Raw genomic sequence first — 27878 nt, forward strand, 5'->3', positions numbered from 1 at the left:
TGTAAGACATTGTGAAAGATGCTTGCCTTGCCACAAAGACCTCAGAATTATGTGAGAGAAGGGAGGAGAATCGGGCTCACGGAAGTCCACAAATAACCCAAATAGGAGCGCTCTGAGGTCCCAGTCAGGGCTACGGGTTCAAAGGCAAAACGACTCCGAGGCTCAGAAAAGCCTTCACGGGAGAAGTCGCGCTCGAGATAACGCTGAAGAAAAGACGGGGATGCGAGGATGAGGGGAGGAGAGACGGCGAGCGTTCGGACACCCGGCAGAGGCCACCTCCTGGCTCCCTCACAACCGCCCGCCTCCGCACGCGCTTGGCGGGCGTCCTGCGCAGCCTCTCCCGCCGGGCAGGCGCAAGCCTCCCGAGGGCCTACCCCGCCCCGCTTCTCCCCCGCCCTTTCTCACCTCAGGGGCTTCCCAATTCCTCCTCGGCCAACCCAGTCTGCCGACAAGAGAAGACCCCAAAGCGGGCGACCCAGGCGTCGGGTCAACTCACGAGCCTGAGGCGGCGGCCAGGCCGCATCCCCATGGCAACGCCGCCAAGCGCCGGTTCGAACGCCCGCGCCGACAGCCGCCCGCCGGCAGCCCCGCATTGTCCACCAATGGGCATCCAGGGAACTCGTTGACGTGACCGCCTTCTCCTCTAGGAGACCAATCAGAGATCCGAGGAAATAGTGGGCGTAACTCTCAAGTTTCGTCTTTCAACCAATCGTTCCTCTCGAGGGAAGATCTCGCGACGTTCTAAGTGAGAGAACGGCATCCTCGAGGCGGGTCGAGGATCCTCTGCGCCATGCTGTTGGTGGCCCGAAGCGCAGCCGAGCGCTCGGGATTGGTTGACGTTCTTCCGGTCTCTGTCCAAGGCCCGCCTCCTCAGCTTCGGTGAGTAGCCTTAGAGAGGGGCTCCTGGGTTTAGTTTTCCGCGGAAGAGCTGAGACCCCGGGCTCTGGGGGTCTCCAGCTGACTAACCCTGTGTCGGGAGGCTGGGCAGGCCAGGCCCCAGCTGCTCGCAGGACTCAGTTTTCCCTTGTGCACAGGGAGAAGGGAGGGTTCAGTGGCCCTGTGAGCCTTGATTGCCCCCACGCAAGTGGTGGTATGGTGAGTCGTCGGAATCCCCGAGTTCGGGGTTGAGGGCCCAGCGACCCAAGCGCCATACCTTCCCCTCCCTGGGCCTCAGTTTACACTTTTTTGTTACCCTTTAAACCCGGCCTGCTTTCCAAAAGAGATTTGATATATTCTAGTTGGTTCATTTATTGAATGGATAATATCGTGGCAATTACAACAGAAATAAAGTCACACGGGAGTCCCACCACCTAAAAACATAACTTCCTTTTCCTTTGTTCTAGCCTGGTTTGGGCCTTATGTATTTGTTATATCTCCTAAAGAAAAAAAAAAATATATATATATATATATATATTTATATATTAGCTTAAAATAAACTGAATGCAGGCAAATAGCCAAATGTGAAACGCTAATATCGAGTGGAGAGGCGGGCTGACCTGCTTTTGTAGGATTCTTTTTTTTTTTTTTTTTTTTAATATTTATTTTGTGTGTGTGTGTGTGTGTGTGTGAGGAAGAGCAGCCCTGAGCTAACATCTATGCCAATCCTCCTCATTTTGCTGAGGAAGACTGGCCCTGGGCTAACATCTGTACCCATCTTCCTCCCCTTTATATGGGAGGCCACCACAGCAGGGCTTGACGAGCGGTGCGTGGGTGCACGCCCGGATCCGAACCCGGGTCGCCAGCAGCAGAGCGCTGGCACTTAACCACTATGCCACGGGGCTGGCCCCCTGACTTGCTTTTGAATTGCTACCCAGACACATCTCTGAGCCATAGTTTCCTTTTTCCTCTTCTGAAAAATGGCGGTAATGCCTCAGGAGGTTGTTGTGAAGATTAAGTGAAATAATGAAAGTAAAGCCCTTGGCACAATGCCTGGCAAGTAGTAACTCCACTAAAAATGGTAGCAATTATTTTCATAGTAGAAACAAGCAAATATACTAGCCAACGGGGCCGCTAGACTTCCTGTAACTGAGTACCCAGTTTTGCTCAAAACTTGTCGTTAAAGAAATAACTAAAAATTAAGGAAACAATCTGTTTTTCAAAAGAGTGAAATATTTTTCCTAGTACCTATATTAAAAGGAATCTATCAGTGGGACCTTATACATAAGGAATATACATGGTGTGATGAACAGTGCATTCACTGCAGTTTTGCAGAAAATATGAAAAGCCATTTCTTTTTGTGTGTGTGTGAGGAAGATCAGCCCTGAGCTAACATCCATGCTAATCCTCCTCTTTTTGCTGAGGAAGATTGGCCCTGGGCTAACGTCTGTGCCCTTCTTCCTCCACTTTATATGAGACGCGGCCACAGCATGGCTTGACAAGCAGTGCCTCGGTGCGCGCCTGGGATCCGAACCGGGGCCGCCAGCGGCGGAGCGCGCACACTTAACCAGTACACCACAGGGCTGCCCCTGCCATTTCTTGATTCAACTATCAATAATAAAAGCTAAGAGTATGCCATGAAAACATAGCAAAGCTTTCTGATGACCTCTTGTGATATAAGGGTAAGAGCGACTCATGTATATTCAGTACTTCTGATATATCAGATCCTGTGTATACATTATTTTAAACTCTACAAAACCATGAAAACTAGATGTTATCCTCATTTTACAGATGAGGCTTACAGAAGTTTTCTGCTCAAAGTAACAGCTCTTAAATTAGGGAGTTAGGTCTGTCTCGCTGCACAGCCAGCCAATCTTGTGTGTGTTGCGTCATGCTGTTACTGACTGAGAGGATGAAAATGCCTGGAATAGGAGATGCACAGGCAGACTTACCCAAGTGGAGGGAGATGGGCTGCAGAGGCATCTAGGGTGCGAGCAAAATCTTTCTCTAATGGGAAATTTCCACCTTGGGAAATGAAGAGACGAGATGAGATGATCACTGAGCTCTGTCCATTTACGTTGTGGGTAGTCTGTAGCACTTCCCATTCAACCTGTGTCAAACAGAAATCGTTAGCTTACATCCTACTCCCTATATTCCACCTACTTCTCTTCTAGTCACCCAAACCAAATACTCATCCCCCCACCCACCTCTCTCTCTCTCTCTCTCGCTCTTTTTCTCTCTGTCCCTTGGACAAGGAAACATCAAATAGTGTTGATTTTCTTTTTGAGATGTCTCTCAAATTCATCCATCTCCTTTCTCACTGCCTCTGCCTTAATTTAACTCTATACCATTTGTCATCTGGACTGTTGGCAACAGGCTTGCAACTGATTGGTCTCCTTGCCTTCAGTCTTCCCTTCTAATTCATTCTCCACCTTCCTTGTTGCCAGAATGTCTTCATAAAATGTCAATCTGACCATATTACAGCCCTGCCTCAATCTGACTGTATTACTGTCCTGCCTAAGACCTGTGAAAGGCTCCTCATTGCCTGCAGAATATAAACTAAGCTGTTCTTCAATGGTATGTCATCTCATGCTTGAGAGTCTTTCCACACTCCTCCCTTTGCCTGGAGTGCCCCTTGCCTCCACCTGTATTCTGCCTGGTAAACTCCTAGCCATCCTTCAAAGTCCTTATGGGGTACCCCTTTGACCTAAAGATCATCACTCCTTTGCTGCCTTTCCACCTTACACACAAGCCTGTGATGCACAAAAGACACTGGTAGCTTGTCTGTTTAAATATCTTCCACTTCCACTAGGCTGTCAACTCCTAGAAACAGGGGCTTTGTAGTATTCAGCTTCCTATCTACTCTTCAAGCCTGTCTCACTGTCCGTCCCGTGGGACACACTCAACAGACATTAGATGAGTAAATGAATCCCTGCAGGCTCTAATATTAGAATTCCCCATGTTTGCTTTCCAGAATTGTACAGCAGATGGCACTAATAGGCCACTTAACAGATCCCCTTCACTAGGAATGATTTTTGTCTCAACCTTATCTGACTTTGGCCTCATCCTAGAAGCCAATTTTCATGTCATTACAGGTTCAATCTCCTGTTTCCTCCCTCAGCCAAATAGCAAAGAAAGCAAGATGACTCAGCAGCTTGGTCTCTGAGAAAAGAGAGAGGCAGGTGTCCAGGGAAAGGGGCAGTTGAGGGAACATATTCTTTGTCTCAATATATTCATAGTAGTTGGGGGCTTTTTTAATTTTTCTTTCTTTTTTTTTTTGCCCCCTCTCTTTTTGTTGTTGTTACCAGAGAGCTTTATTAATGGATGGGCACCTCATTTCTGTCCTGCTTTGGAAGGGAAGAAGGGAGCTGGAGAGTCAGAGGAAAGACCGTTATGATGTGGGAAGTGAGGGAAAGCTAAGCAGTTCGAGTTGCTCATGGGCAAATTTCCTGGACACCAGCACCCTCAGTTAGGTGTCTGTGGGCTTGTCCAAGGCTGGCATCCCAGGTGTTCCCGACACTTGGTGCTTGGGAACCCAGGCTACTGGGTATGGTTTTGAACATGTGGCTTTAGGTTCCTACTTCCCAGAAAAAAGCAGAGGAGTCGTGGAAAGCCTTATCAGGTAGGCAAAGTGTAGGGGCCTCAGGATACACTTCACCCCTGCAGGGTCATCTTTGGGCACCGGGACCTTCATCTACACCCCCCTCCAACTAAAACCTGTTCTGTGGAAAGGATTCCGGCCAGACATCTTAAAAATCCTCTATAAGAAACTAGACCAGGGCCGCCTCTGTGGCTTGGCGGTTAAGTGCGCGCGCTCTGATGCTGGCGACCCGGGTTCGGATCCCGGGAGCGCCCCGAGGCACCACTTCTCCCTCCAACACGAGGCCGGGTCCCACGTACAGCAACTAGAAGGATGTGAACCTATGACATACAACTGTCTACTGGGGCTTTGGGGGGAAAAAACTGAATAAATAAAATCTTTAAAAAAAAAAAAAAAGAAACTAGACCAAAGACTGGGAATTTTGGAACTGGAGGTAATTTTATAAATTATTTGCATGTCCCCTCTCTGGGCCACTTGTGCCCTAAGCCCTGCTCTTTTACGGTAGGCAGAGCTGTACTGTATAAGGGAAAAAAATATAGACTTTGGAATTAGACTTACGTGGATTCAAATCCTTCCATTCACCGACCAGCTATGCGTTTGGGCAGGTATTTTAACCTTTTTGAATCTCAGTTTCTTTGTCCTAAGCTGGAGATAATAACGCTTATGGTGAAGAGTTGTCTTGAGCATTAGAGAAGATACATGTAAAGAACCTTGCACTGTGTAGCTGGCACAGTGTAGATGTTTAATTGATAACACGGTAGCATGAAACTGTGTCTGTTACAGGGATTTTAGACTATGAGGAAACCAGTTGGAGGGAGGATTTGGGGAGCTCTTTCTGTATCTAAAGGTATATTTGTGAGGGCTTTTGGGGTTGAGCTGTGCTTGCAATAGCACTCTGATTAATTTGATGAAAACATTGGAACACCACATCAGTATAGCTATTTATCTGTGAATTATTTTTTGGCACCTAGATCCTGAATCTCTTAGGCTGTGAGGGAATTGTATATATAGAGAAAGCCAAGAGCACTTTTCCTTAGCTTCTGGAACCTTCTGATGACATTGAGGTTTTTTTGTTCAGGTTTTTTTTAACCACCTAAGGCAAAGTGCCACTTTTCTGAAGTGTGAATTGCCTGCTGTCAGCCTGGAGTTCTCACCTCCGCAATCCTGGCTGCAGGCATATCTGCATATTGGATGCTGTGTTCTTTAACCCCCTGTGGTTTGAATCCACTTGGAGTCCGTGTGTGTGTGTGTGTGTGTGTGTGTGTGTGTGTGTGTGTGTGTGTGTGTATGTACATGTGAAAGCTGGCTACGTTCACACCCCTGGACAGTTTCAGCTCCGTGGTCTCCAGAAAACCAGAAAACCTCCAACAATAGCTCTATTGACTTTTATGTAAATGGCACTCTTCAGGAAAACGCTGGACTATTTCCCAAAGTCCCAGAACATACCCTGAGCATTTGTTTGAACGGGAGGTGGGGAGAGAGTTCTGTTGAGTCAATGAACATCTGTTGAGAGTTGCTGTGCTGGGTCCCAAGAAGATGGAGCTCTTTGACTCTTCCCTGCCAGAGGTACAGGCAAACTTACCGTACTAGGTATGCGGGCTTGTGGTGGCTTTGTACTGTGTCCACTTAGCTAGGGTGGAACTAAGTTTCCCGGGATTCCCCTCTTATTGGTTCCAGGTTAGGGTTGACCTCAGGAAAAATTTTGTATGAGATTTGGAAAGCTGAAGTGAAGTAGCAGCCTGTACACTGTGAAGGACAGAGCAGGCTACCAGGCATGGTGGCAGTGTATACCTTTTGACACTGATCTGCTGGCTCACCTCGTTGGTTCAGGACAGCACCCAGGCCTGCAGCTCCCCAACTCCTGAATCTCCTCCTTCAGCTACTCTGAGTCCTAGGCCAGGTGTACACTCAGCTTTGTGGCAAAGGGCTCCAGCTTCTCCTGCAAGTCACCTGCATCAATGTGCTTGGAGACGGTGAAAGGAAATCGCAGGTTTCAGTTTGTCTTTGTGGGTTCCAGTTGTCCTCGTAGGTCCCGATTTGTTCTCACAGGTTCTGGTTTTCCTTGCTCTCCTCCACTTCACATCCAGCTTTCCTCCCCAGCTGCTGGCCTCGCTGACCTAGAGAGACTTCAGGCCCAACACCAGATGTGGAGTCGACAGAGTTGCATGGATCTCTCCCTCAACTTCCATAATTGCACAATGTCTAATCCCTATACTAAATCCTTAGTTTTCTGTTGCTCATAGTGTTCTGCTTCTCTAATCAATCCCTATAGTAGAAGTTTATTCATGCCATGTTAAAGGCCTTCTTCACAGAAGAGGTGACATCTGAGCTGCTTCTGAAAGGATGTGTAGGAGGTTATGTGTATGGGGAAGGAGGGAGAAATTTTAGAGCACAGCTGGATCAAGCCAAGCAATTGAAAGAGCAAATAGGAGTTCTACCTTTCTAGAACAGCTGGCCTCTCCATGGGTCCAGAGCATAGGTAGAAAGTGAACATCTGATCCTAGCTCTTGATCCTAGCTCTTCTGGTCCCACTGAGATGAACTATTGTCAGTCTGGTTCTTAGATGTGGTCACCCCTGCCCATTGGTATCTGCTGAGATACCTTTTTGCTAGGGTGCACCCTTGTCACTACCCTAAGCCCCCTCCCCATAGGAAAATATTGGCCTGCTCCTCTCCCCAGTGGCTCCACCTGGCCCCCCCAGGCCTGTCTTTCTTGGCCCCCATGCAGGCATCTTTGTTTCTGCAGGCTGTATTGGTGGTGGCAGTGGTGCGGAGGAATGCTCTGGGGCTTCCTGTCCTAGGCAGGGCACTGTGCCCTCTAGTCTTGGATCCCTAAGCTTATGTAGGAGTTCCAGCATTCATTCCATGGGACTCCAACCAAGGCAGAGCAAGGTGTCCTATAACTATAACTTGCCGGTACTTTCTGCACAACTTGATAGGGGTATGTGGGATTAGGTAGCTGTTTCTGGAACCAGTAATTTGAAATCTTTGTTCACCAGTTCTCTGGTGACAGGGTGCTTCCTTCTGGCTTCTTGAATGGGAAAAGTTCTCAGCATAAATAGGAACACCAGGGAAGCAGAACATGATGTTTAATAAAAGTCTGCTACCAGGTTACATTTGAATTTTTAAGTAGTTTTCTTTCTTTTTTTTTTTTTTTTGTGAGGAAGATCAGCCCTGAGCTAATCCTCCTCTTTTTGCTGAGGAAGACCGGCTCTGAGCCAGTCTTCTTTCTGTTGCCAATCCTCCTCCTTTTTTTTTTCCCCCCCAAAGCCCCAGTAGATAGTTGTATGTCATAGTTGCACATCCTTCTAGTTGCTGTATGTGGGATGCAGCCTCAGCATGGCCGGAGAAGCGGTGCGTCGTTGCACGCCCGGGATCTGAACCTGGGCCGCCAGTAGCGGAGTGCGCGCACTTAACCGCTAAGCCGCAGGGCCGGCCCTACATTTCAATTTTTAAACTCAGACACGATCACATTATACATATTATTCTGAACCATACTTTTTTCACTTAGTGTGTCTGAAAATCTTTTTACAAGCAGCACATTTAGCTCTACCTCATTTTTTTGATGGCTTCATAATATTCCATCCTATAGACACACTGCACTTTACTTAACTGTTCCCATATTGATGGATATTTGTTTCTGCCTTTTTTTCTTTTCGATATTGCAAACGAGGTTGTGATGAACATCCTTGTGCATGCATCTTAAACATGTATTCCTGTGTTGGAATTCCTAGATATGGAATTCCTGGGTCTAAAGGAATGTGCATTTTATGTTTTGATAATTATTACCAAATTGCCATCTTAAGGGGATATGCTAATTTACTGTCCCACTAACAGTATATGAAAGCACAAGACCATTTCAAAAAACCCATTTGAGATTATTTCTCATCTTTAAAAACTCTCATTACAGGTTTAGAAATGTTTGGAAAGGTCACAGCGTTGGGTGTGTTTGGTTTTTTGGTAAGGAACAGCTACTCCCTAGCGTAACAATACCATCCATTGGCGGTTCTGAGAATTGCCCTGGAACGGGTTTCAGTTTGGGTCTGATTTTGATGCCTTTGACAGATGCAAGCTCATCTTGCTTGAGCACCAGCTCCTACTGCAGCCACCCTCTGCCTCAGCTCTGCTGAGCACCAGCTCTGTCTTAGGTCCTGGAATCTTACAGATGAGGCCCTGCTGACTCGAGCCTCTTCCTGCGTGGGCCACTCTCTCAGGCCTTCACTGCATTTGAGACACCTGGCTTTCTTTTAGTTCTGCCATCCCACTTCAGGACCTTTGCCCGTGCTGTTCCCTCCAGCTGGAGCACGCTTCCTCTCTTCCTTCCTTTTGCAGACTTACCTTTTACTCATCCTTTACTTCTCTGCTCAAACATCCCTTCTTGCAGGAAGCCTTCCTTGATCCCTCAGACAAGGTCAGGTTACCCATCACACAGTTTTCCTTTGTGGCACATCCTTATTGGCAATTATTTTTTAATTTGCTTAATATTTGATTAAAGTCTGGCTCTGCCACTAGAATATAAACTGCATGAGGGCAGAGGCCTAGCACGGTACTTAGTACATAATAGGTGCTCAATAAATATTTGTTGAACAAATGACACAAGTTTTTCTTTAGCAGGGCCTTACATAAAAGATCTTCTGTATTTTTTTTTTTTTTTGCGAGGAAGATCAGCTCTGAGCTAACATCTGTGCTAATCCTCCTCTTTTTGCTGAGGAAGACCAGCTCTGAGCTAACATCTATTGCCAATCCTCCTCCTTCTTTTCCCCCAAAGCCCCAGGAGATAGTTGTATGTCATAGCTGCACATCCTTCTAGTTGCTGTACGTGGGACGCGGCCTCAGCATGGCCGGAGAAGCGGTGCGTCAGTGTGCGCCCAGGATCCGCACCCGGGCCGCCAGTAGCAGAGTGCGGGCACTTAACCGCTAAGCCATGGGGCCGGCCCCTTCCGTATTTTTTGTTACCTTGGTTATATGTCCCCCTTCAGATGATGATTTTTTTTTTCACTTCTGCAGATATTCCTACTCTTCCCCATCCTGTCTTTTGTTGTTGTGTTGACATTTTTTTCTGAAATGGAAAAAAGACTAAATGAAATGGAAAAGACGAAAAATTTTAGTCTTTATTGTATTGCTGATTATAAAATTAATAAATGTTCTTTGGAAATTTACAAACAATACGGAAATATATGGAGTAGAAAATGAAAGTCTCCCCATAATCTCATCCTCCGGAAAACACTGTTAATGATGTGTATCCATCCAGACATGATTCTAAGCATATTGAGGTCTACGGAGTGCTCATTACATGCCAGGCACTGTTCTAAAGCACTTTGCAAAAGTTAAGCCGTGTAATCCTCACAGCAGCCCTTTGAGGTAGAACTATTACTATCCTGTCCTACAGATGAGGGAACTGAGACAGGAGCTAATTGCACGGTGAGTACGTGGCAGAGCCAGAACTTGAACCAGGTTCCAGATTCACGCTCGTGACCACTACGCTGGTTTGCCTCTCATGGGGTGGGAAGGAGGCTTTCTACTATGTGTCCTCTTTTGTACTTTGAATTTTGAACCATGTGAATTGTATAACATTCCAAAACATGGATTAAAGACTAAAAAAAGTCAATAACAAAAAATTTTTAGTACACCAAGCAGCCCTTCCTACATGACCCTCTGAGCCATCAGAAACCACATTGCTGGGGTCTCTGCTCCAGAGACTCAGGCTGGAGGCTGAGGGAAATGGGACCGTGGATTGATGATAATGTTGTACTGCATCTTTCCCAGTCCCAGCATATCTTGAGTTTCAGTGGGTTTGCTTTTGAGGATCTCCAGTCTCCTAACACACACACACACGCACACACCAGCCCTGCGTTTTAGCAGGCAGACCTGGAGGAGCTGGGATAGATCCACACTGACAGAGTAGGGGCCAGGGCCCTGCAGTTACACACAAAGGCTCATCCCTGATTCCTGGTTAACTCCCATTAGTCCTCGGCAGGCTGCTTTTTTCTGTAGGTGACGACGTCCCCATTAGTTGGTCTGTGCCACTCCCCAGCACCAGAGTGCTGCCTCCAGTATGGATCTTCCTGTTTTGTGTAACTTCCCAATGTTCCACATCTTCTTTGTTAAGTCCTCAGATAGACCATGGCCCTGAGAGCATGTGGCTTGATCATCTTCCGAAGACGCCTCCTTCCCAAGGTGAACAACACTGCAATTGAGTTTCTGCTGCTGCAGGCATCAGATGGCATTCATCACTGGACTCCTCCCAAAGGTGCGAGGCCAGAGGCGCTGGCTCTTGGGGAAGTGCCAAGCGTTGCTCAGAAATCCACCCTGCCAGGCACCCCACAAGGCTTGCTTCTCAGTGACTGTGCAGCAGGAAGGGGTGGGGTAGGCAGGAGCCCTTGATCCTTTCTACATGCCAGGCCAGAGCAGAGCTGGGAATAGAACTCTGTGACTGGATCCCAGGGCAGAAGTAGCACCTGTTTTTTTTGTGAGTATCATTCACCAGAGCTCCAACCCGTGTGGCAAATGGCTGGGTAGGAGAAAAGGCACTGGGCTGGGAGTTGGGGACCTTGGGGTCGAGTTATTACCAGGCTACAGGTCAGGAGCCCACAGTGAACAGCCCCCAGACAGAAGGGAGCAGGGACTCCAAAGGGGAGTGGGGTGGGGGAGGGGTAAACAAGGATCCAGGGTTGGAGGAAAACAAGGAAATGGGAACAGGACGTAAATTTTGCATATTTGAGTTTTCACTTGGCAGAAACAAGGTGAAAAAAAGGGACAAGTGTCACAAATACTATGAATAGGAATATTCACACTTGTCTCCTGATCACCTAAGTCACACTGCATGGTTGCTCTCATTGAAAAATTTCAAAAGACCTCTCCGAATTTTTTCGTGCTTGGGCCTGAGGGAGTAGTTTCCCTGTTAACATTGGTGGGCAGAATGCTGAATAGATGCTGTTGGGAAGGGTGTGCTCAGAGACTCCCACACACTTCTGAGGGAAGGTACGCATCCTGGATCAGTGTCACCTCTCTCTCCACCAGCATCCCTCCCACCTTCCTCCCCCGATGCATTACGTGTCTTTGTGTACATGGCTATATGAGGTGCTATAGAGAGAAAATTCCCCAGGGGCCATGAGCTAGAATGGATTTTTAAGTCCAGGCTCCTGGTGCTTTCGGTGGGAGCGGTGCAGCAGCAGCTGACTTGGGGCACTGCTCTGAGGATCCCTGGGAAGCAAGAGGGCTAGGATATAGCCCTGTCTCTGAACCAAGAAGAGAACAGCAAGAAATTCGTGCTCCCCATAAGCTCCTGAACTGAGAGATCCCCAGCAACTTGCTGGAGCCATGTGTTGACAGAGACTGCCAGACCCCTCCCAGTCCTTCTTGGCCCCTATGGGCAGGCTGAGAATTTGCAGGGAGGGCTAGAGGCAAAGCTGAGGTCTGCTCCCAGTCTGCAGAGCTTCAAGTTCTCCTACAGCAGTTTCTTGGCAGCCGTCTGCTTGGGTTTAGGTCTTGCCAACAATTTTCTTAGAACTGGCTCTCAGCTTGTCCTTAGTCTAAGTTGCCATCAGGACTTTCCCAATGAAACTAGACTCTGGCCTTGCTCAGTTAGAAAGATGAAAACAATTTGGAAAAGCCTTGATAGCTACTTGGAAATGGCTGCTGGTGCTGCAGCGCAGGGTTTTGAGCCTGTCTGTTGGCCCTGGGACATCAGGGACCAACTGCAGACAGTGTTAAGTCCTCACTGTGGATTGTAGGCAAAGTGCTCCCTCTTCAGCTAGCTCCTGCCTGCCAAGAAGGGACTGCCCCTCCTTGGGAAAATCGCTTTAAGGTCTCCAAGGGAAAGGTCTCCCTGAGAACATGTGATGAGGAGAGCTCCAAAGAATAAAAAAGCAGAGGTCTGAGGGAAGCCAGCTCTCTCACCATCGAAGAGCAGTATTCTAGACCAGACTTGCCAAACACATGGTCTGTTTCACTCTCTGTAGAGAAGATGGGGTGGGGAGGAGGGGTTTCCCAGACACTGAGAGCCGGACACTCTCTGCCCTGCTCCTCATTCCTAGGTGTGTTAGGATATCTCTCTAGGCTCCCTTTAGCTTAGCAACACCTAGAGAAGTCACTGAAGACCCCACCTTTAAATCATCTGACCTGGGAAATCCAGCTTTGTGAAGATTATCTCTTCCTTCTCTTCCCCTCTTCTCCTAACTAGGCCATGTGGAGCCAGGAGAGAATGACTTGGAAGCAGCCCTGCGGGAGACTCGGGAGGAAGCGGGACTAGAAGCAGGCCAGCTGACCATCATTGAGGGATTCAGAAGGGAGCTCAATTATGTGGCCAGGCAGAAGCCTAAAACAGTCATCTACTGGCTGGCCGAGGTGAAGGACTGCGACGTGGAGATCCGCCTCTCCCACGAGCACCAAGCCTACCGCTGGCTGGGACTGGACGAGGCCTGCCAGTTGGCTCAGTTCGAGGAGATGAAGGCAGCGCTCCAAGAAGGACACAAGTTTCTCTGCTCCACAGCCGCCTGAGTTGACCAGAGCAGAGTCATTTGCCTCAGTAGGATCCTTGAGGGCCTTCTGAGATGAACCCACCTTCAGCTCTGGGAAAAGTTGTACCGGTCTTCGGCTCATCGTAGCAAAGAGCAGATAGGTTAGTGAAGTCGGCTGAGAACTCTCAGAGGTGAGCAAGCAAAAACCTTAGCTGGGTGGAAAGGAAGGCAAGGGAGAAGTGGGAAAAAAAAAAAAAGCCAGGCCCAGTAAGTGCATCCTTATACTTATAAATAAACTTCAAGCAGCTTTTCTGTCCTTCTAACCTGTTGTATTTATTTCTTGGATTCTTGCCCTCGGTGAGGGGGAGAACACTAAAGTGAATCTGAGTTCTGACCTTAGCCAGAGGGAATCCTGTGTCCATGCGTTATCCCCAGAGAAGCTAAGGGAGGGAGTCGGAATAGGAGACACCCAACCCTGCCAGGGGGGCTCTCCTGCCTCTGGAACTCCAAGCACTCTGACCCCACCCTCACCAGCACACCCGAGACTTTTGTGACCTGTAGTGGGACAGGAGCACAGGAACAGGGTCTGTTCTACTCCCTAGTGTATCTCTCTCCCCAGCACCAGGCACATATGTTGTAGGTGCTTAGTAAATATTTCCTAAAATGAGAGACCCCCTTTGGGACATATCCCAGGTCACAACAGGCAGAGGAGGGACAGGCAACCCTGGACCACCAGGTCAGTGACACATGCGCTCCAACCTCTCAGCCCAGTCCTGCCTCCCAGAGTCAGCATGGGCCTTGTCAGCACGACTCAGGTCCCTGGCAAGAGGCAGGCCCAGGCCTGGCGGGCTCTGCTGGGCCATGCAGCAGCCCTGTCGCACACCTGTGGACTCCCCGCTGTAGCTGCCTTCTCCCCTTTAGCAAGCCCTCGTCATTGGTGTTTCTCTCTTCCCACCTACTCCTTTTCTGCACAATTCAACTCTAAGACCCAGAGGTGCAAGAGTTGGGTCTCGGCCCTCTTTTCCCTTGCTACTAGGGCTCAAGGAATGCAGGGCAGGTGTTAGATCTTACAGCCCTTCCAGGAGCTGTTAGCAGCTGGGTTCATGTGGATTTTATTACAGGGTTGTTGCCCAATGAAGTGCAGAAGATTGGATGGGAAGGGGCATTGGCAAAGGTCACCCTGGATTACCAGGGTCAAGAACAGCCACCCCCAGAGGAAGGAGAGAGAATTTGCCTGGGTCTTAAGCAGGCCTCCAGATGTTTTGAGTCACTGGTTCTCCGTGCAGACAGGGCAGAAGTACTAGCGAACAGGATCTTGGAGCACCGCCAGGGACTGGAATGGTTTTGTTCCTCACCCCTCTGAGCAGCACTCTCTGAAGGAGGCCTGCTGCAGGAAGTTTTTGGAGCTTAATGTTCTCTTTCCAGGCCAGCAGGGACCACATCCCACTGATTTAATAAATGCCTGCTGGGCAGTGGTGCCAAACCACAGACTAGCTGCCTCCTAACAAGGGCTGGCTGGCCCTGTGCTCTCAGCATGGGAGGCTGTGGAATCTCAAAATGCTAAGACCTTCAGAGTTGGAAGGGAGCTGGGAAATGACCTGATTTTGCTGCTCCTTTTTATAGCTGGGGAAATCAAGGCTTAAGAAGGTAAATGGCCTTGGCAGTTGCCCATATGTGGAGTACTTTGAGGATGAGGTGCCAGAGTGAAGACTGCTTTAGAATATCTTATATAGCTTTGGAGTTATTCCTCTGGGCCTTACAGAGTTTTCCATTAAAACACAGGTACTTTGGAGAAGGCGGGGACAAGCATTCAGCTGCTTGCTTTGCAGGAAGAATTGACAGCAGGGTGGGACTGGGGCATGTTATGGGGGCTGGATGCGGGTGGGAGAGAGTGGAACTGAGGTTGGGATGCGGCAGATGAGTAGGCTTTGTTATCATCACCACTTTGCTTCTGGCCAGCTGGGCTTGTTCAAGAGAGGTGGGGCTGAGACCACAATTTCCCTTTCAATCCAAGGCCCTCCATCTCCAGAGCATCTCCAACTGGAAGCTTTCCTTTTTTTTTTTTATAATTTTCTTTCTTTATTTTTTCCCCCCCAAAGCCCCAGTAGATAGTTGTATGTTATAGCTGCACATCCTTCTAGTTGCTGTACCTGGGATGTGGCCTTAGCATGACCGGAGAAGCGGTGCGTCGGTGCGCGCCCGGGATCCGAACCCAGGCCGCCAGCAGCAGAGCACACGCACTTAACTGCTAAGCCACCGGGCCAGCCCTGGAAGCTTTCCTAATAACCACCCATCCTATAAACACCATCCTGTTTCCCCACCTCTACCCGAAGAGGCTCCTCTTGGAGCGCCACCTATTTTCACCACTAACACCTCCACCACCCCAGGGTGAAGAAACATCTAATGGACTTATCCCCACCAGGGTGGTCTTAAGTTGCCCCCCTCCTAGGGGCATTTAGTAGAGGCTCTAGAAAACCAAAATGCCCTCTTGACCCCCAAAGGCAATACCTTACACCCCCACACTAGGCACTTGTTTGCTGAATTGAAGACCCAAAGGAACGAAGTTATAATGGTAGTTTTAATGGTAGAATTTCAATTGAAATACTTGTGCAGGTGTTGGACCCCAAGTGAGGGCCCATGTTTGGGGAGCAGAGGCTGACCTCCATCCGTCTGGCCTGGGGCCCAACCTGTCCCTTCTTTTCTAGAGGAGGGTCTTGCCAGCCCGCTGCTGCCCCCTTGAGGCTGTGCTGTAGGTGCCCAGTGAGACCCACTCTGCCTTGCACGCAACACACCCACTTCCCTTCCCCTTGCTTTCCTTCCTCTCCCACCCTGCCTCCTGTGACGGATTGTGTAATAGGAAGTTCTCAGCAGGACTCCCTGAGGAGGGGAAAGGGGCTAGGGAGGGAAAAACACCACAAGGATACAGACTACAGGGGCACAACCTCTTCCTGTGCTTCAGACTGGGAACTCCCAGGGACAGGGCCTCCTCCTCCTCCTCCTCAGTCTTGTCCCGTTCCTCCCCAACCCCACCCCAGCCGGACTCAGGGCTTGCCACATAAGGCCAAGAATTCTCCTCTCCCCCAATGGGTGAAGGGGCTCCAAGGTACAAATTTCCAATTATAAAATGACTAAGTCCTGGTGATGTAATGTACAGCATGGTGATTATAGTTAATAATACCGTATTGCATTTTGCAAGTTGCTAGGAGAGTAGATCTTGAAAGTGCTCATTACAAGAAAAGAAATTTTTTTGTAATTATGTATGGTGATGGATGTTAACTGGACTTATTGTGGTGATCATTTTGCAATATATACAAATATTGAATCATGATGTTGTATACCTGAAACTAACATAATGTTATGTCAATTATACTTCAATTAAAAAAACAGAGAGAAAGTCAGCTGCTGTTTTCCTCTATATTCCATTAAAATGGCGAAGTACATTGGAAAAAAAAAAAAGAATTCTCCCCTTCCATCAAGCTGCTGGAAAGATCCTTGGGCATGATGAAGTAAATGGCTAGCCTTATGATAAAAACCAGGTTGTTCCTTGGGAGCTGGGGTGTGTGCCAGAGAGGGGAGGGTGTCAGCAGAAGTCCCACTGAGTAGGACAATGGCAGGAAGGGAAATCGCCCAAATCACCCAGTTGCCGCTCCAGTTTTCTTGGAGGCTGGGTCCTGGCAGGCCTCCCCTTGCACGGATGAGCTGTGCAGCTGTTCCCAGAATAGAAGGTAGTATTTCTTCAAATGCTTTTCAAAATATGCTCATAAGTATGTGTGTGTGAGCAAAACAGAAACAGAGGTTCAAGATGGATTCAGATCTTAGAGGCCTTGAACACCAGAGTTTGAATTTTTTCCTAAGTGACATGATTGAATTTCAGAAAGCTTTCCTGGGCTGCTATGTGGATTGGATTAAAGGATCCAAGAGTGGAAAGAGTTAGGAGGCCACTGCAGTGGTCCAGGCTAGAATTGATAATGTCCAACGTGGAATAGTGGCCAGGGGATGGAGAAGTCAACGTTGACCTTGGATTTCATGTGGGGAGAAGGGACCAGTAAGCTCAGTGAAGGGAACCAGCAGAAGAAGAATGTTCTGGAGCCAGCCAGGGTGAGAGACACTTGACCCAAATCTGAGGGAACAAGGGTAAAGACCCTCCCAGAAAATTCACATCTTGGGCTTTGAGAGAGGGCTTGGCCAGGGTTCAGCTGATTCATATGGCACAGGAAGGGAAACTGAGGCAGACACTCAGGGCACACAGAGTCACAGAATGGGGACATTAGGCCCAGCCCCGGATTTCCTGCAGTGGCTACTCAATCCCTCCCCATTACCTCTGGAGAAAGGAGTTCCCCATTCCTCCACATCAGCCCCCACCACCAGCCCAGGGGTACATGCTGGGTATGAGATCAACGAAGAATTCTAGCCATGACAAGGCTGCTGGAAGCTCCATGGAGGAGGGGAAGCCCCCATCCAGATGTGTAGAGAGATAAATTTGGAATGCACAAGAGTTGCTGGCAGAATTAGGGGGTTGGACAAGGCTGGAAGGGCCCGAGTTCCTAGCCTCCTGGGGAATAGGTTAGAGATAGCTTCCAGCCCGCTTCCCTCCCCTCCCCATCTCTAAAACTCAGCTCTTTCTCATGGCTCCTGCCATTCTAGCCCCCACGCCAACTTCTTACACTTCTCCTTTTTGGTGTCATGGGGGAAGGGAAACACTTCTTGGCCAAGAATCAGGCCCATTGGGTGGCAGCTTCAAAGACACACAATTCAACTGGCTCCCATCCCTGGAGGTATACAGGCCGGGACTGGGCCATGCTCTTGAACAGTGGGTGAATGGTGGGTGGGAGATTCTAGGTGTCTGGACGCAGAGCACCAGGTTCCAGTCCAGTCTTCTAATCTTCTGTGTGAGTTCAGGCCAACGCCCTCCTTTCTTCAATTTGTTCATCTGTGCTTTTGTGATTAACGAGGTCAATGGTAGTAGAGGCCAGACTGGAAACCAGATCACAGGGGCCAGCCCGGTAGCACAGTGGTTAAGTGCGCGCACTCTGCTGTGGCAGCCCTGGGTTCGCAGATTCTGCAGGTTCGGATCCAGGGTGTGCACCGACGCATTGCTTGTCGAGCCATGCTATGGTGGCGTCCCACGTAAAGTAGAGGAAGATGGGCACGGATGTTAGTCCAGGAATCTTCCTCAGCAAAAAAGAGGAGGATTGGCATCGGATGTTAGCTCAGGGCTGATCTTCCTCACAAAAAAAAAAAAAAGAAAGAAAGAAACCAGATCACAAGCCAAGGGCCAGTTTGCTGGAATTTGGCCAGACACAGGCACTCTTCTTTTTAGCCGTGCCCCAGCACACAGTGAGTGCTCAGTGGGCATGGTGTCCCCCACTAGGATGTAAGACACTGCTGCCTGCCCTCAATGCCCTTCTACAGGGTACCCCTCCTCCTCCACATCAAATTACTTCAGCCTTTCAGATTACTTTATCCCTCCCCATGCCATCTCAGACAGCACACACTGCTTGGTCTTGGGCTGTCCAGTAAAACTTTCTGCAACTATGGAAATGTTCTATAATCCGCACTGTCCAATATGTTAGCTACTGGTCACACATGGCTTTAGAACACTTGAAATGTGGCTGAAGAACTGGATTTTAAATTTTGCTTAATTTTAATATTAAATTGAAGAAGACACATGTGGCTAGTGGCTATCATATTGGATGGCACAGGTTCTAGGCAGAGCTTTTCTTTGTTCCTTGTTTAGAATAAGAATTGGTGAGTTACCATTTATTGAGCACTCTGCCAATTTTGCATAAGTGTTTTACTGACACATCTCACTAATCCTAGGTATTCCATTTTTAATAATTTTATTTATTTATTTTTCCCCCAAAGCCCCAGTAGATAGTTGTATGTCATAGCTGCACATCCTTCTAGTTGCTGTATGTGGGACACGGCCTCAGCATGGCCGGAGAAGCGGTGCGTCAGTGAGTGCCCGGAATCCGAACCGAGGCCACCAGCAGTGGAGTGCGCGCACTTAACTGCTAAGCCACAGGGCCGGCCCGTAGATATTCCATTTTAAAGATGAAGAAACCAAAGCTCAAGGGGTTAGGTGAACTGGCTTCAGATTGCACAGTAGGTTGGAGGGCCATTCAAGTGTGAGTCATGCTCTCTATTTAGGGAATGTTCCCTAAATGGTCAGCCATTTAGGGAACATTCCAGGGCCCAGCCCGGGTGTCCTCCTCCTACTCTCACTGCACAGCACACGGCTGGGCACCAGGGCCTGCAGAGGCTCATCATGGAGCCTCATGATTGGTAGATGCTTTTGACCAAATGGAGAGGGAAGCTACTTCCATTTTACTCCCCATCTCCTGGGGACCGAGGAATCCTGGCTCCTGATATCCCCCTTTCAGATACATCTCCTCTTGGGACGGTGTGGTGGCGTAGTGGTTAAGTTTGCACACTCTGCTTCAGCAGCCCACGGTTCGTGGGTTCAGGTCCTGGGCACAGACCAACATACCGCTCAACAAGCCATGCTGTGGCGACATCCCACATACAAAATAGAGGAAGATTGGCACAGACGTTAGCTCAGTGACAATCTTCCTCAAACAAAAAGAGGAAGATTTGCAACAGATGTTATTTCAGGGCCAATCTTCCTCACCAAAAAAAAAAAAAAAAGATATTTCTCTTCTTGCCTTTCTCCTGGGCCACAGTGTCCTTTGGGTCACAAACTCAGAGTTCAACCAGGTAGGTACTATGTGTAGCGGTTTGGGAAGAGAGTATCACAGGCAGGCCCAGAGGAAGCCAGTTGGGCTGGGAGGTGGGGCCTGGAAAAATTCTTGTCGTTTTTAAGCAAGAAAACAAGAACTAGTATTATAATAGCTACCTTTTATTGAGCACCTACTTGTGCCAGGCACTTGGCATACATCTGTGCTTATAATTCCCACAACAACCTGGGAGGTAGGCATTATTATCACCAGTTTACATATGAGGAAACTGAGGCTCAGCAAGGTTAAGCAGCTTGCTCAGGGTCACACAGCTTGTAGATGAGGGATAGAATCAGCACTCGAGATGGGCATCTATGAGTGCACCCAAACCTTCACTAGGCATTCTTCGCATTGAGAAAATAGAGCGGGTGGAGGAGTGGGCAAAGGGATGCATTCTCTAGGGGGTGAGGGACTGGTTCTGCTGTCCAAGCTGTCCAGGGAAGCTGAGCCCTACCCTGTTTCCCACCTCCCCCTCCGGCAGCCACTCCTTCCCCCGACTCAGCTACAAAGTCAGTAAAAACTCACTCTGGCCAAGGTTGTGCTTCTCAGAAAGGGGAAATGGCTGAGTGACCTTACCGTGTATGTGTATTTGCAGGTGTCGATGTGTGCGAGCAGTTCCTATGCTGAAGCATACCACCATCGGAATAAGACCGTCGCTCACTTTTAGGTCACACCCTTGCCACGTGTGCAGGGAGTAGGCAGCTGAGGAATCTTGGAAGGACTGTTTATTTCCTGCCAGAGTCCCAGGGACATCACCTGGAGGGGGGCTGCAACTCAACAATCAAAACCTTGAATTTGCTCCCTGCCTCCTTCCTCCAGGCTTATCCAGCCTTAGGTGTATTGTGTTCATTCCATAGATCCAGGGACACATGGTGCCTCTCTCTCTGTCTCATCACACACACACACACACACACACTCACACACGCATACACACACACACATACACACAGGTCCTTGAGTTAAGGCACCAAGTCTGGCCTGCATGGCCTTGCAAGTGCTTGCCCATCAGGCCATGGCCCGGCCCAGGGCTGAGCCCCTGTGTGTACACAGACAGGTTAGTGCAGTGTTAGGAGTCTCTTCACAAATGAGGGACAACAATGACGGCTCCGTGCTGAGCCCAGTCCTCCTGTCTTCTGGGAGGGGACCTCCTGCCTCCTTGTCAGTTGGCCAAGCACCTCCATCCCTTCTCCCCAGCTGGGGTGGAACCAGGTCAGCCACAGTTCAGGCCAGCACTGGGAACTCAGGGCCTGGCTTCCAACACCAAGAACATGCCATTTCTAAATGTGGTGAGGGCTATTTTAGACCTTAAGGAGGATCAAGTCCCCACCTCAGAAGGACAAAGATGGCCCTGCAGGCCAGGATGGAGGGCGTTTTCTCTTTGTGCTTTTAAAACTCACCCGTGTGTAGCAGGAAGAGAGCTGACCACCTTCCTCTGAGCTTTCGCCCCCACCCCAGGGCAGAGGTTTCTGCAGACTGGAGGGAGTGTGGAGGGAAAGGGGGCTGTTAGGATCGTGGCTGCTGTGGGCGGTTGTTCCAGCGCCCCCTCCCCTGGCCTAGCAGGAGCTGGCTCAGGCACGTTTACCTGAGCACCCTGTCAGTGGGTGGTACAGAGATGGGGACTTCCTGGGGATACACGATGTGGTTGTGATAAAGGGTTAAAGGCCCGCATGAAGACTGGGGTTAGGGCTGTGGGGTTCCCGGGTTCCGGGCTGGGTCAGGGTGCCCAGATGAAGTAGGCGACCTCGTCCAGGTCGACGGGGTAATCAGTGAGCAGCACGGGCGTCTTGTCGAAAAGCTCGCCTTTATAGCTGCGCCACTTGCCCGCCGGCAGGTAGACATCCCGTTCCTGCTTGCCGGGTTCCAGCACCGGCGCCACGAGCAGCGTGTCCCCGATAAGGAATTGCGAGTCGATGCGGTGCGCCGTCTCGTCGCCGGGCGCGATCCACCAGAGGGGGCGCACGATCGGGTCGCCCGTGTCGGTGACCTCACCCGCCAGCTCAAGCAACAGCGGCGCCACGAGCGAGGCCCTCAGTGCGGCGAACTTGTGCGCGATGGCCACCACTTCGGCGTCGTATCGCCAGGGGGGGACTGAGAACTGCATAGCGGGCATGAAGGCGGCCACCTCCAGCCAGCGCACGTAGAGCTCGCGCTCGGGCACATCGCCGCCGCCCGCCGTGCGCTCAGGCACCGCGTTGCCACCCACCATATCGGGCAGGATGAACGGGTAGCCCAGCATGCTGACGGTGAGCACCGCGGGGATAAGCGAGCGGAGTCCCAGATCGTAGCCCCACACCGAGTCCCGGTCCACCAGGCGGAAGAAACACGAGATGTTCTGGGACTGGTAGCCTACGCGGACCTCGGCCAGCGAGAAGAAGGGCAGTGCCATCTCGGTGTAGCGCCGGCTCCAGACGCTGGGGTCGGGCAGCGGCCTGTAGGTGCTGAAGTCCCGCGGCAGGTAGCTGACCTCGCCGGCGTCGAACTTGAAGGAGGCCAGTGCATAGCGCGAGCGCAGCCGCCGCAGGTGCCCCTGGAACCAGTCGCGGGCCTCGGGGCGCGTGAAGTCGAGCACCGCGCCGATGCCGTTCCACCAGCGCACGAGCGCGGGCAGCCGACCCGTGGGCTCGCGCACGAACAGCTCGCGCTCCACGCCCTCGCCAAAGCGCGACGAGTTGTAGTTGACGAACGGGTGCACCCAGAGCGTGACGCGAAAGCCGGCCTCGCGCAGGCGGCGGAACATGTCGCTGGCGTTGGGGAACTTGGCTTCGTCGAAGTCGAAGTCACCATAGGCAGGTGTGTACATGTCGTCGATTTCCAGATGGCTGCTGTTGAAGCGGTGCTGGCGGATCTGTTGGGCCAAACGCAGCACCTTGTCCTGGTCCACGGCGCGCCCGTACAGCACCCACGTGGACCAGATGGGGTCCCGGAAGGCCTCGGGGGCTGGCACCCTCGACGGCTTGTTGAAATAGCGCCGCACCATGTACTTGTGGATAGAGGTGACGTCCGAGCCGACGCACACGCGGTAGCTGAGCTCTGGCGCTGCGGCGCGGCCGGCGGGCGGCTTGTAGGGCGTGTCGTGGTAGCGCGCCTGCAGCCGCAGCGAGCGCTCCGTGCTGTTCCAGCCCAAATGGAAGGGCACTGAGTCATTGACCTTGATGGCAGCCGCACGCGACGACAGCCAATAGCGCTCGAGGATGCCTCCGAAAGCCGCATCGGAGGAGAAGACGTCGCTGGTGACGAAGGGCTGCGGCTCCTGCTGGCCGTCCAGGCGGATGGGCCAGTGCTGCGTCCTCATCTCAGCGCCGCCGTACCAGTGCGCCGCCGCGTCTCCCAGGAACATGGCATGCTCCACGGCGCGCCCCGGCACCGCCTCCTCCCAGCGCACGCGGTAGCACATGACCGTGTCCTTGGACCGCACAGTCTGGATGAAGAAGTGCAGCGGGCACCCGTCGGCTGTGCGCGAGCAGCCTAGCCGGGCGCCGTCGCGGCTGCAGGAGTCGAGATCCAGCGCTCCCGAGCGGAAGGCCAGGCGGAAGACCTGCTCGCCCTTCTGGTTGCGGATGGAGAAGCCGCCGCGGTTGAGGTCCAGCAGCTCGGTGCGCAGGCGTTCCGCCTTGCGTAGAGAGGCGCTGTAGTAGCACCAGGCCACGACCGCGGCCAATACCAGCAGCAGCCCCAGCACCGCGGAGCCCAGCAGCGGCTTCAGCTCCTTGGACGGCTTGGGCTTGGAAGGCGAGAAATTGTCAGGCACGAAGGTGTACATGGCTGCGCTTGCGGCGGCCTCAGGGCTCTTACGGCCTGTGTGGCTCCCAAGGTGGCGGCGGGGATAGGCCTGGCTCTTCTCCTGAGGGTTGTGGGGCATCAGCCCCCAGTTAAGGAAGGAGCGGGCAGTGGGGCGACCCAAAAAAGCCCATTTGAACCTGGCCTGCCTGAGTCTGGAAGGGGAAGAGAGAGGTGGATCGGAGCTTTCTCATTCCATAGTATTTCCGTTTGCTGCAGCAGGAAAGAAGAGATGTATACTTTGGGAAGGTGTATACCGGGACGTAAGGGCTGGGACGTAGGGGTTGAATCTTACCAGGACAATCTGTCTGTGTCTTACCCTCCCTTTCTCATGGGTCCCGGTGCTTGCCAAAATTAGTCAGGACTCTGAATGGGGAGGGGCAGATGGTATGCATCCTGGTGGATGAACAAACCCAGACAGGGTCTGGGAGCTGTCCAGGATCACAGAATAAGTCAGGTCTCCCTGGATCACACAGGGCAGCAGTTCAGGCTGAAGAGAAGGGGAGGGATCTGGAGAGGGCCTGGTTTCCCAGAGATGTGGCCATGGTGGAGGAGGGGGGATAATCCAGTAGCTCCTTGAGACCTTTAACAAGGCAGTAGGCTGGTTTCCCTGTCCCCGGAGGGGGAGAGGAGAGAGGGGAACAGCTCAGGTAAGGAATTGAATCTTGAGTCAGAAGCCCAGTTAAACCTGGAGATTAGAGAAGATACACAAGGCCAGACTCAGCCCTATAGCCTGGTTTGGAGGGAGGCGGTGTTGGGTTGGACATTATGGCTGGGGTCAGGAGCCTAGCATGGGAGCTATGGTGGCTTCTCAAATCTCCCCCTCTTTGCCTTCAAACTCCACCCTGCTCTCAGCTGTCGATCTCTCTCTCTTCAAGTCCATTTCCTTGCCCACCTTCCTGCGCTGCTCCCAGCACCACATCTGTGGGCCAGTTACCTCCTGACTTTCCTCCACCACTCACCCACTGTCCTGCTGCACCTGCTATAGTTTGGGCTCTGCCAGTTCTCCTCTGAATTATTGCAACCCTTCCCCAAGAGGCCTCCCTGCTCCCAACTTCTTTCCCCTCAATGCCTGCTGCTCACAGCAACCACAGTGATCTTTCTAAAGCACTTATCAGACTACCAGAGAGCTGCTTATGACCCCCATGAGGAGGTGCAGAAGTGTAAGCTTTGCACTTGAGGCCCAAGGCATGATGTGGTCTTATCTGCCTTTCTGATTCCATTTCCAGCCAGGCCTATCCTGTGACTACCAGCTCATTTCTCCCTCAACCTAAATCCTTCAGGCCATCTGCTTTAGGAGATTTCACCCACCCCTCTTGGCCCAGTGTCTCTCTCCGACCTACCAGCTCTCCAGGGATGAGACCTGCCCTCCCCCACTACACACATACACTCTCACCCACTGTATGCTAAACATCCAGATATGACTGCAGGGAACCATAGACCTGGGGGGAGGTGTGTGTCCCAATCTGTTGCTCAAGGCCACTGATACTTCCTGTCCCAGCCCTTGGGGCAGGGTCCAACAAAGAACTAGCACCAGCCAGGTGCACACACAGACATACTCACTGCCAGCCAGCTGGCTGCCCATCTGCTCCAGCTGGGGGGAAGGAGAGAGGGAGACTGGCAAACAGTAATTAGCCTCCTCCCAGATGCCAGCGTCTGTCTCTAAGTCCCCAGTGGCTTCCTAGGAGATGCCAGAACTGCTCAGGGTCCTCACCTCCCCTGCCTCTCCCATGAAGAGACTCTCAAGAATGCCAGGTGCAGATCAGAATTTTGATCCCAGATGTCAGTATACAGCTCCCCACAATGCTCTCCCCCCACCACCAGGGAGGTGCTATCTCAGGGCCTCATTCTCTGTGTTCCCTCTCCCCCACTCCCTAAGCTGGTCAGTTCCAGCTGGTCTGGAACAGCCTCTTATTCTCTTCCTGTCAGGCCACCCAACTTAGCTTTCAAAACTCCCGCACCTCGCTGTGGACTCCCCTTCCTGTAGGTACAGGCTAGAAAAGCCCTCCTGGAAAATACAGGCAGTAGCCTTTAGCTCATGCCCTCAAGCTAGGCTGAACCCAAAGAAGGCCTTAGGTGGCCCAGGCCAGACCTGCTGTACACTGATTCATTCAAGACAACCAAGGACCCAGTCTGGGCACTAAGGGAATAGGGAAAAGACTCCATATTGGAATAAGACAGAGAGCCCTTATCCTTGAAACTTACATATTAAGTCAGCCCATCTCATAACCCCTGGAGGTTTGGAGAGGCCACCAAGGTGACCTCAAAAACTCTTCCCAACACTTCTGATTCTGAGAATTTTAACTTTCTAGGATTCTGAGGTTCTTTGATGAAGGACGGGAGCCTACAGGCCTGGGCACCCACTGCATGCAGGCCCTGGGCTGGTCTTTCCAAAGCCACCACAGCATCCAGCCCTAACAATGATGCCGAATGGAGCCATGGCTGCAATGCTCACTTTACAGCTGAGGAAACAATGGCCAAACAGAAAACGGAAATTGTTTGAAGTCATCCAGTAGCAAGGTTGTCTGAATCCAAAATCCCAGCTTAACCCTCCACAGGATAAGTTTTAGGAGATGGGAGATAATGGTCTGACTGGCTGTCTCAACACAGCAGAGGAAAGGAGCTTTGTGGCCAAGAGGGTGGGACCGGCCTCCATCAGGTGGGTGTGGGGTACCGGTGTGGTGAGGCCTGTCTTCCCAAGGGCTGCTTGCTCTAGGAAGGCTTCTTGGGGGTGGGAAAGGGGCAATTTTAATGGCATCTGGTCCTGGGGCTGTGGGGGAGGAACTGTGGTTCCGGTGTTAATGGTGGCGCTAGAGACCCCTGTAATCTGCCGCCTCCACCATCTGGCCAACCACAGGCTAATGCCGGCAGGTGGAGTCTGCCCTAGCCAAGCCTCTCCCTACTTGACACTCAACCTCAGTCTTGGCTGCCAGCCCCTAGCCGGGTCTGAGGGGGAGGGCCGGGCCTGGCCCAACAGAGGGGAAGCCATTCCAAGCGGAGTCGTTTGTCGAACACAGTTCCCGGGGGGGTGGGGGTGGAAATGTCAAAGGCAACTCGATCCGGCCCATCTCCCTGCCCTGCCCAGCGCCGGGATCCGGCGGAATCGAGTGACTGCGCCGACAGCCTAGAATACTCCACACCCACCCAGCGCTACAGCTACAATGTCCGAAGGGACAGACTGAGGTCAAGGGGCCGGTCGCCCGCTGGGAACCGTGGCCCGAGGAGAGGCTCAGGTGCCCAGGCTCGCCCCATTACTTATTGGTAGGAGCAAAAGTTCAGGGAGTGTGTGCCCTCAGCAACCCCCCCCAAGTCCTCCCGCTGGGCGCACTCACGGCAGTGACCCCAGAAGTGGGGGTGAAGGGAGGCTCCCGCAGATCCCCACCACGCTAGCCGGAGCTGAGCTGCCACGGCGCGGCGCAGGGTACTGCCTGGCGGGGACAGCTGAGGCCTCCTCGCGCCCCGCCCTCTGGCTGCTCGGCCACGCCCCGGTCATTCGGTTTCGCCTTGGGCCTGGGAGTCCAGCCCCGCCCCGGGAGCCCGACCCCTCCTCCCACATTGTCACGCGGACCTGAGGCCCCGCCCCTTGGCTCCCACCTTCCTCCTAAAGCTCGGTACCCGTCTCCGGGCATCTCAGGCCGCGGTTAAGCCGGGTGCATCCTGGCTCCGCCCCCCGCCTGCAGGCCCGCCCCCGCTGGGCAGGAGCTTACCACCTGCGGGCGGGGCTCTGCCCCGGGTTTGCTGGGAAGCGTAGTTCTGGAAGAAGGAGCTGCTGTAGAATGTTGGTCTTCTTGCACCTCTCGGCTAAATTTGGGATGTGTATGAGAAGGAGCGAGCCGCAGGGTCAAGAGGCAGGGCTGGCCCTTGGGATTCCTTCCCCTCCAGATTTGCGCAGGTGGAGGCCGTCTAGGTACAACGCTGTCACCAGCTATCCATATGGAAAAAGTTTTCCCATGTGGAAAAAGGTAGCAGAATTCCGGGAGGATCTCAGCGGCTCAGTGCAGGGCGGATCCAATCAAGGACCCCATGGGGGATCCTAGTTCCACCAGCTGGGAAGCCCAAGCTGAGAAGACCGGCTTCCTCTCAGTATTTTGCAAACCTCCTCCTCCCCTGTAGTAACAGCAGTTAGAAATGCCCGTGCTGCGAGGACGTGGGTGTGCCCCGCCATACCTCTGCCCCAAGGGGAAGTGGGGTGCAAAAATACTGAAGATCCCAGAGATTCCAGAACACCCCACCTCTTGCTCCCTGGGGGACAGAGAAACAGGGCTTTGTTTCCTAATTTGAAATTTCTTGGTCATGATACTCTCTAAAATTATATTTTGGACCCCTTGGACTTGGGTGGGGAGGGCAGCAAGGGTGTCTAAACATAGGCTTTTGGGGGATCTATGTGTGATGGAGGCTCGGGGGGCAGAGATCAAGAGCTTTGGGTATA

General features: G+C 51.6%; 3 protein-coding genes across 5 annotated transcripts in view; 1 reads left to right on the top strand and 2 right to left on the bottom strand.

Annotated features, from left to right (window-relative positions):
- KIF24 (kinesin family member 24) overlaps positions 1–546 on the bottom strand; it is a 67175-nt gene extending 66629 nt beyond the window's left edge. For all 3 annotated transcript variants that reach the window (XM_087444739.1, XM_087444740.1, XM_004428349.3), the window contains exon 1: positions 406–546. The gene's annotated coding sequence lies outside the window, so the exon portion shown is untranslated. The remainder of the gene's footprint in view (positions 1–405) is intronic.
- A 193-nt stretch (positions 547–739) lies between these two features.
- NUDT2 (nudix hydrolase 2) lies at positions 740–13258 on the top strand. The gene is made up of 3 exons (XM_014785990.2): positions 740–879; positions 10586–10726; positions 12659–13258. The coding sequence occupies exons 2-3, from the start codon at positions 10600–10602 to the stop codon at positions 12973–12975; spliced, it is 444 nt and encodes a 147-aa protein (XP_014641476.1). The 5' UTR covers positions 740–879; positions 10586–10599; the 3' UTR covers positions 12976–13258.
- A 6527-nt stretch (positions 13259–19785) lies between these two features.
- Positions 19786–26848, bottom strand: MYORG (myogenesis regulating glycosidase). Its single transcript, XM_087444743.1, has 2 exons — positions 26782–26848; positions 19786–23662 (listed from the first exon to the last, which is right to left on the bottom strand). The coding sequence occupies exon 2, from the start codon at positions 23529–23531 to the stop codon at positions 21387–21389; it is 2145 nt and encodes a 714-aa protein (XP_087300869.1). The 5' UTR covers positions 23532–23662; positions 26782–26848; the 3' UTR covers positions 19786–21386.
- Between the last annotated feature and the right edge of the window lie 1030 nt (positions 26849–27878).

This window comes from Ceratotherium simum, chromosome 20 (genome assembly GCF_057802395.1).
Source record: "Ceratotherium simum simum isolate JZ-2026a chromosome 20, ASM5780239v1, whole genome shotgun sequence".
Lineage (NCBI taxonomy): Eukaryota > Metazoa > Chordata > Mammalia > Perissodactyla > Rhinocerotidae > Ceratotherium > Ceratotherium simum.

Bases quoted from the DNA above. Each gene is read 5' to 3' on its own strand.
- NUDT2 (XM_014785990.2), top strand. From the start codon at position 10,600: ATGGCCCTGAGAGCATGTGGCTTGATCATCTTCCGAAGACGCCTCCTT. The intron at 10,727-12,658 runs GTGCGAGGCCAG...TCTCCTAACTAG, and splicing joins TCACTGGACTCCTCCCAAAG to GCCATGTGGAGCCAGGAGAG.
- MYORG (XM_087444743.1), bottom strand. From the start codon at position 23,531: ATGCCCCACAACCCTCAGGAGAAGAGCCAGGCCTATCCCCGCCGCCAC.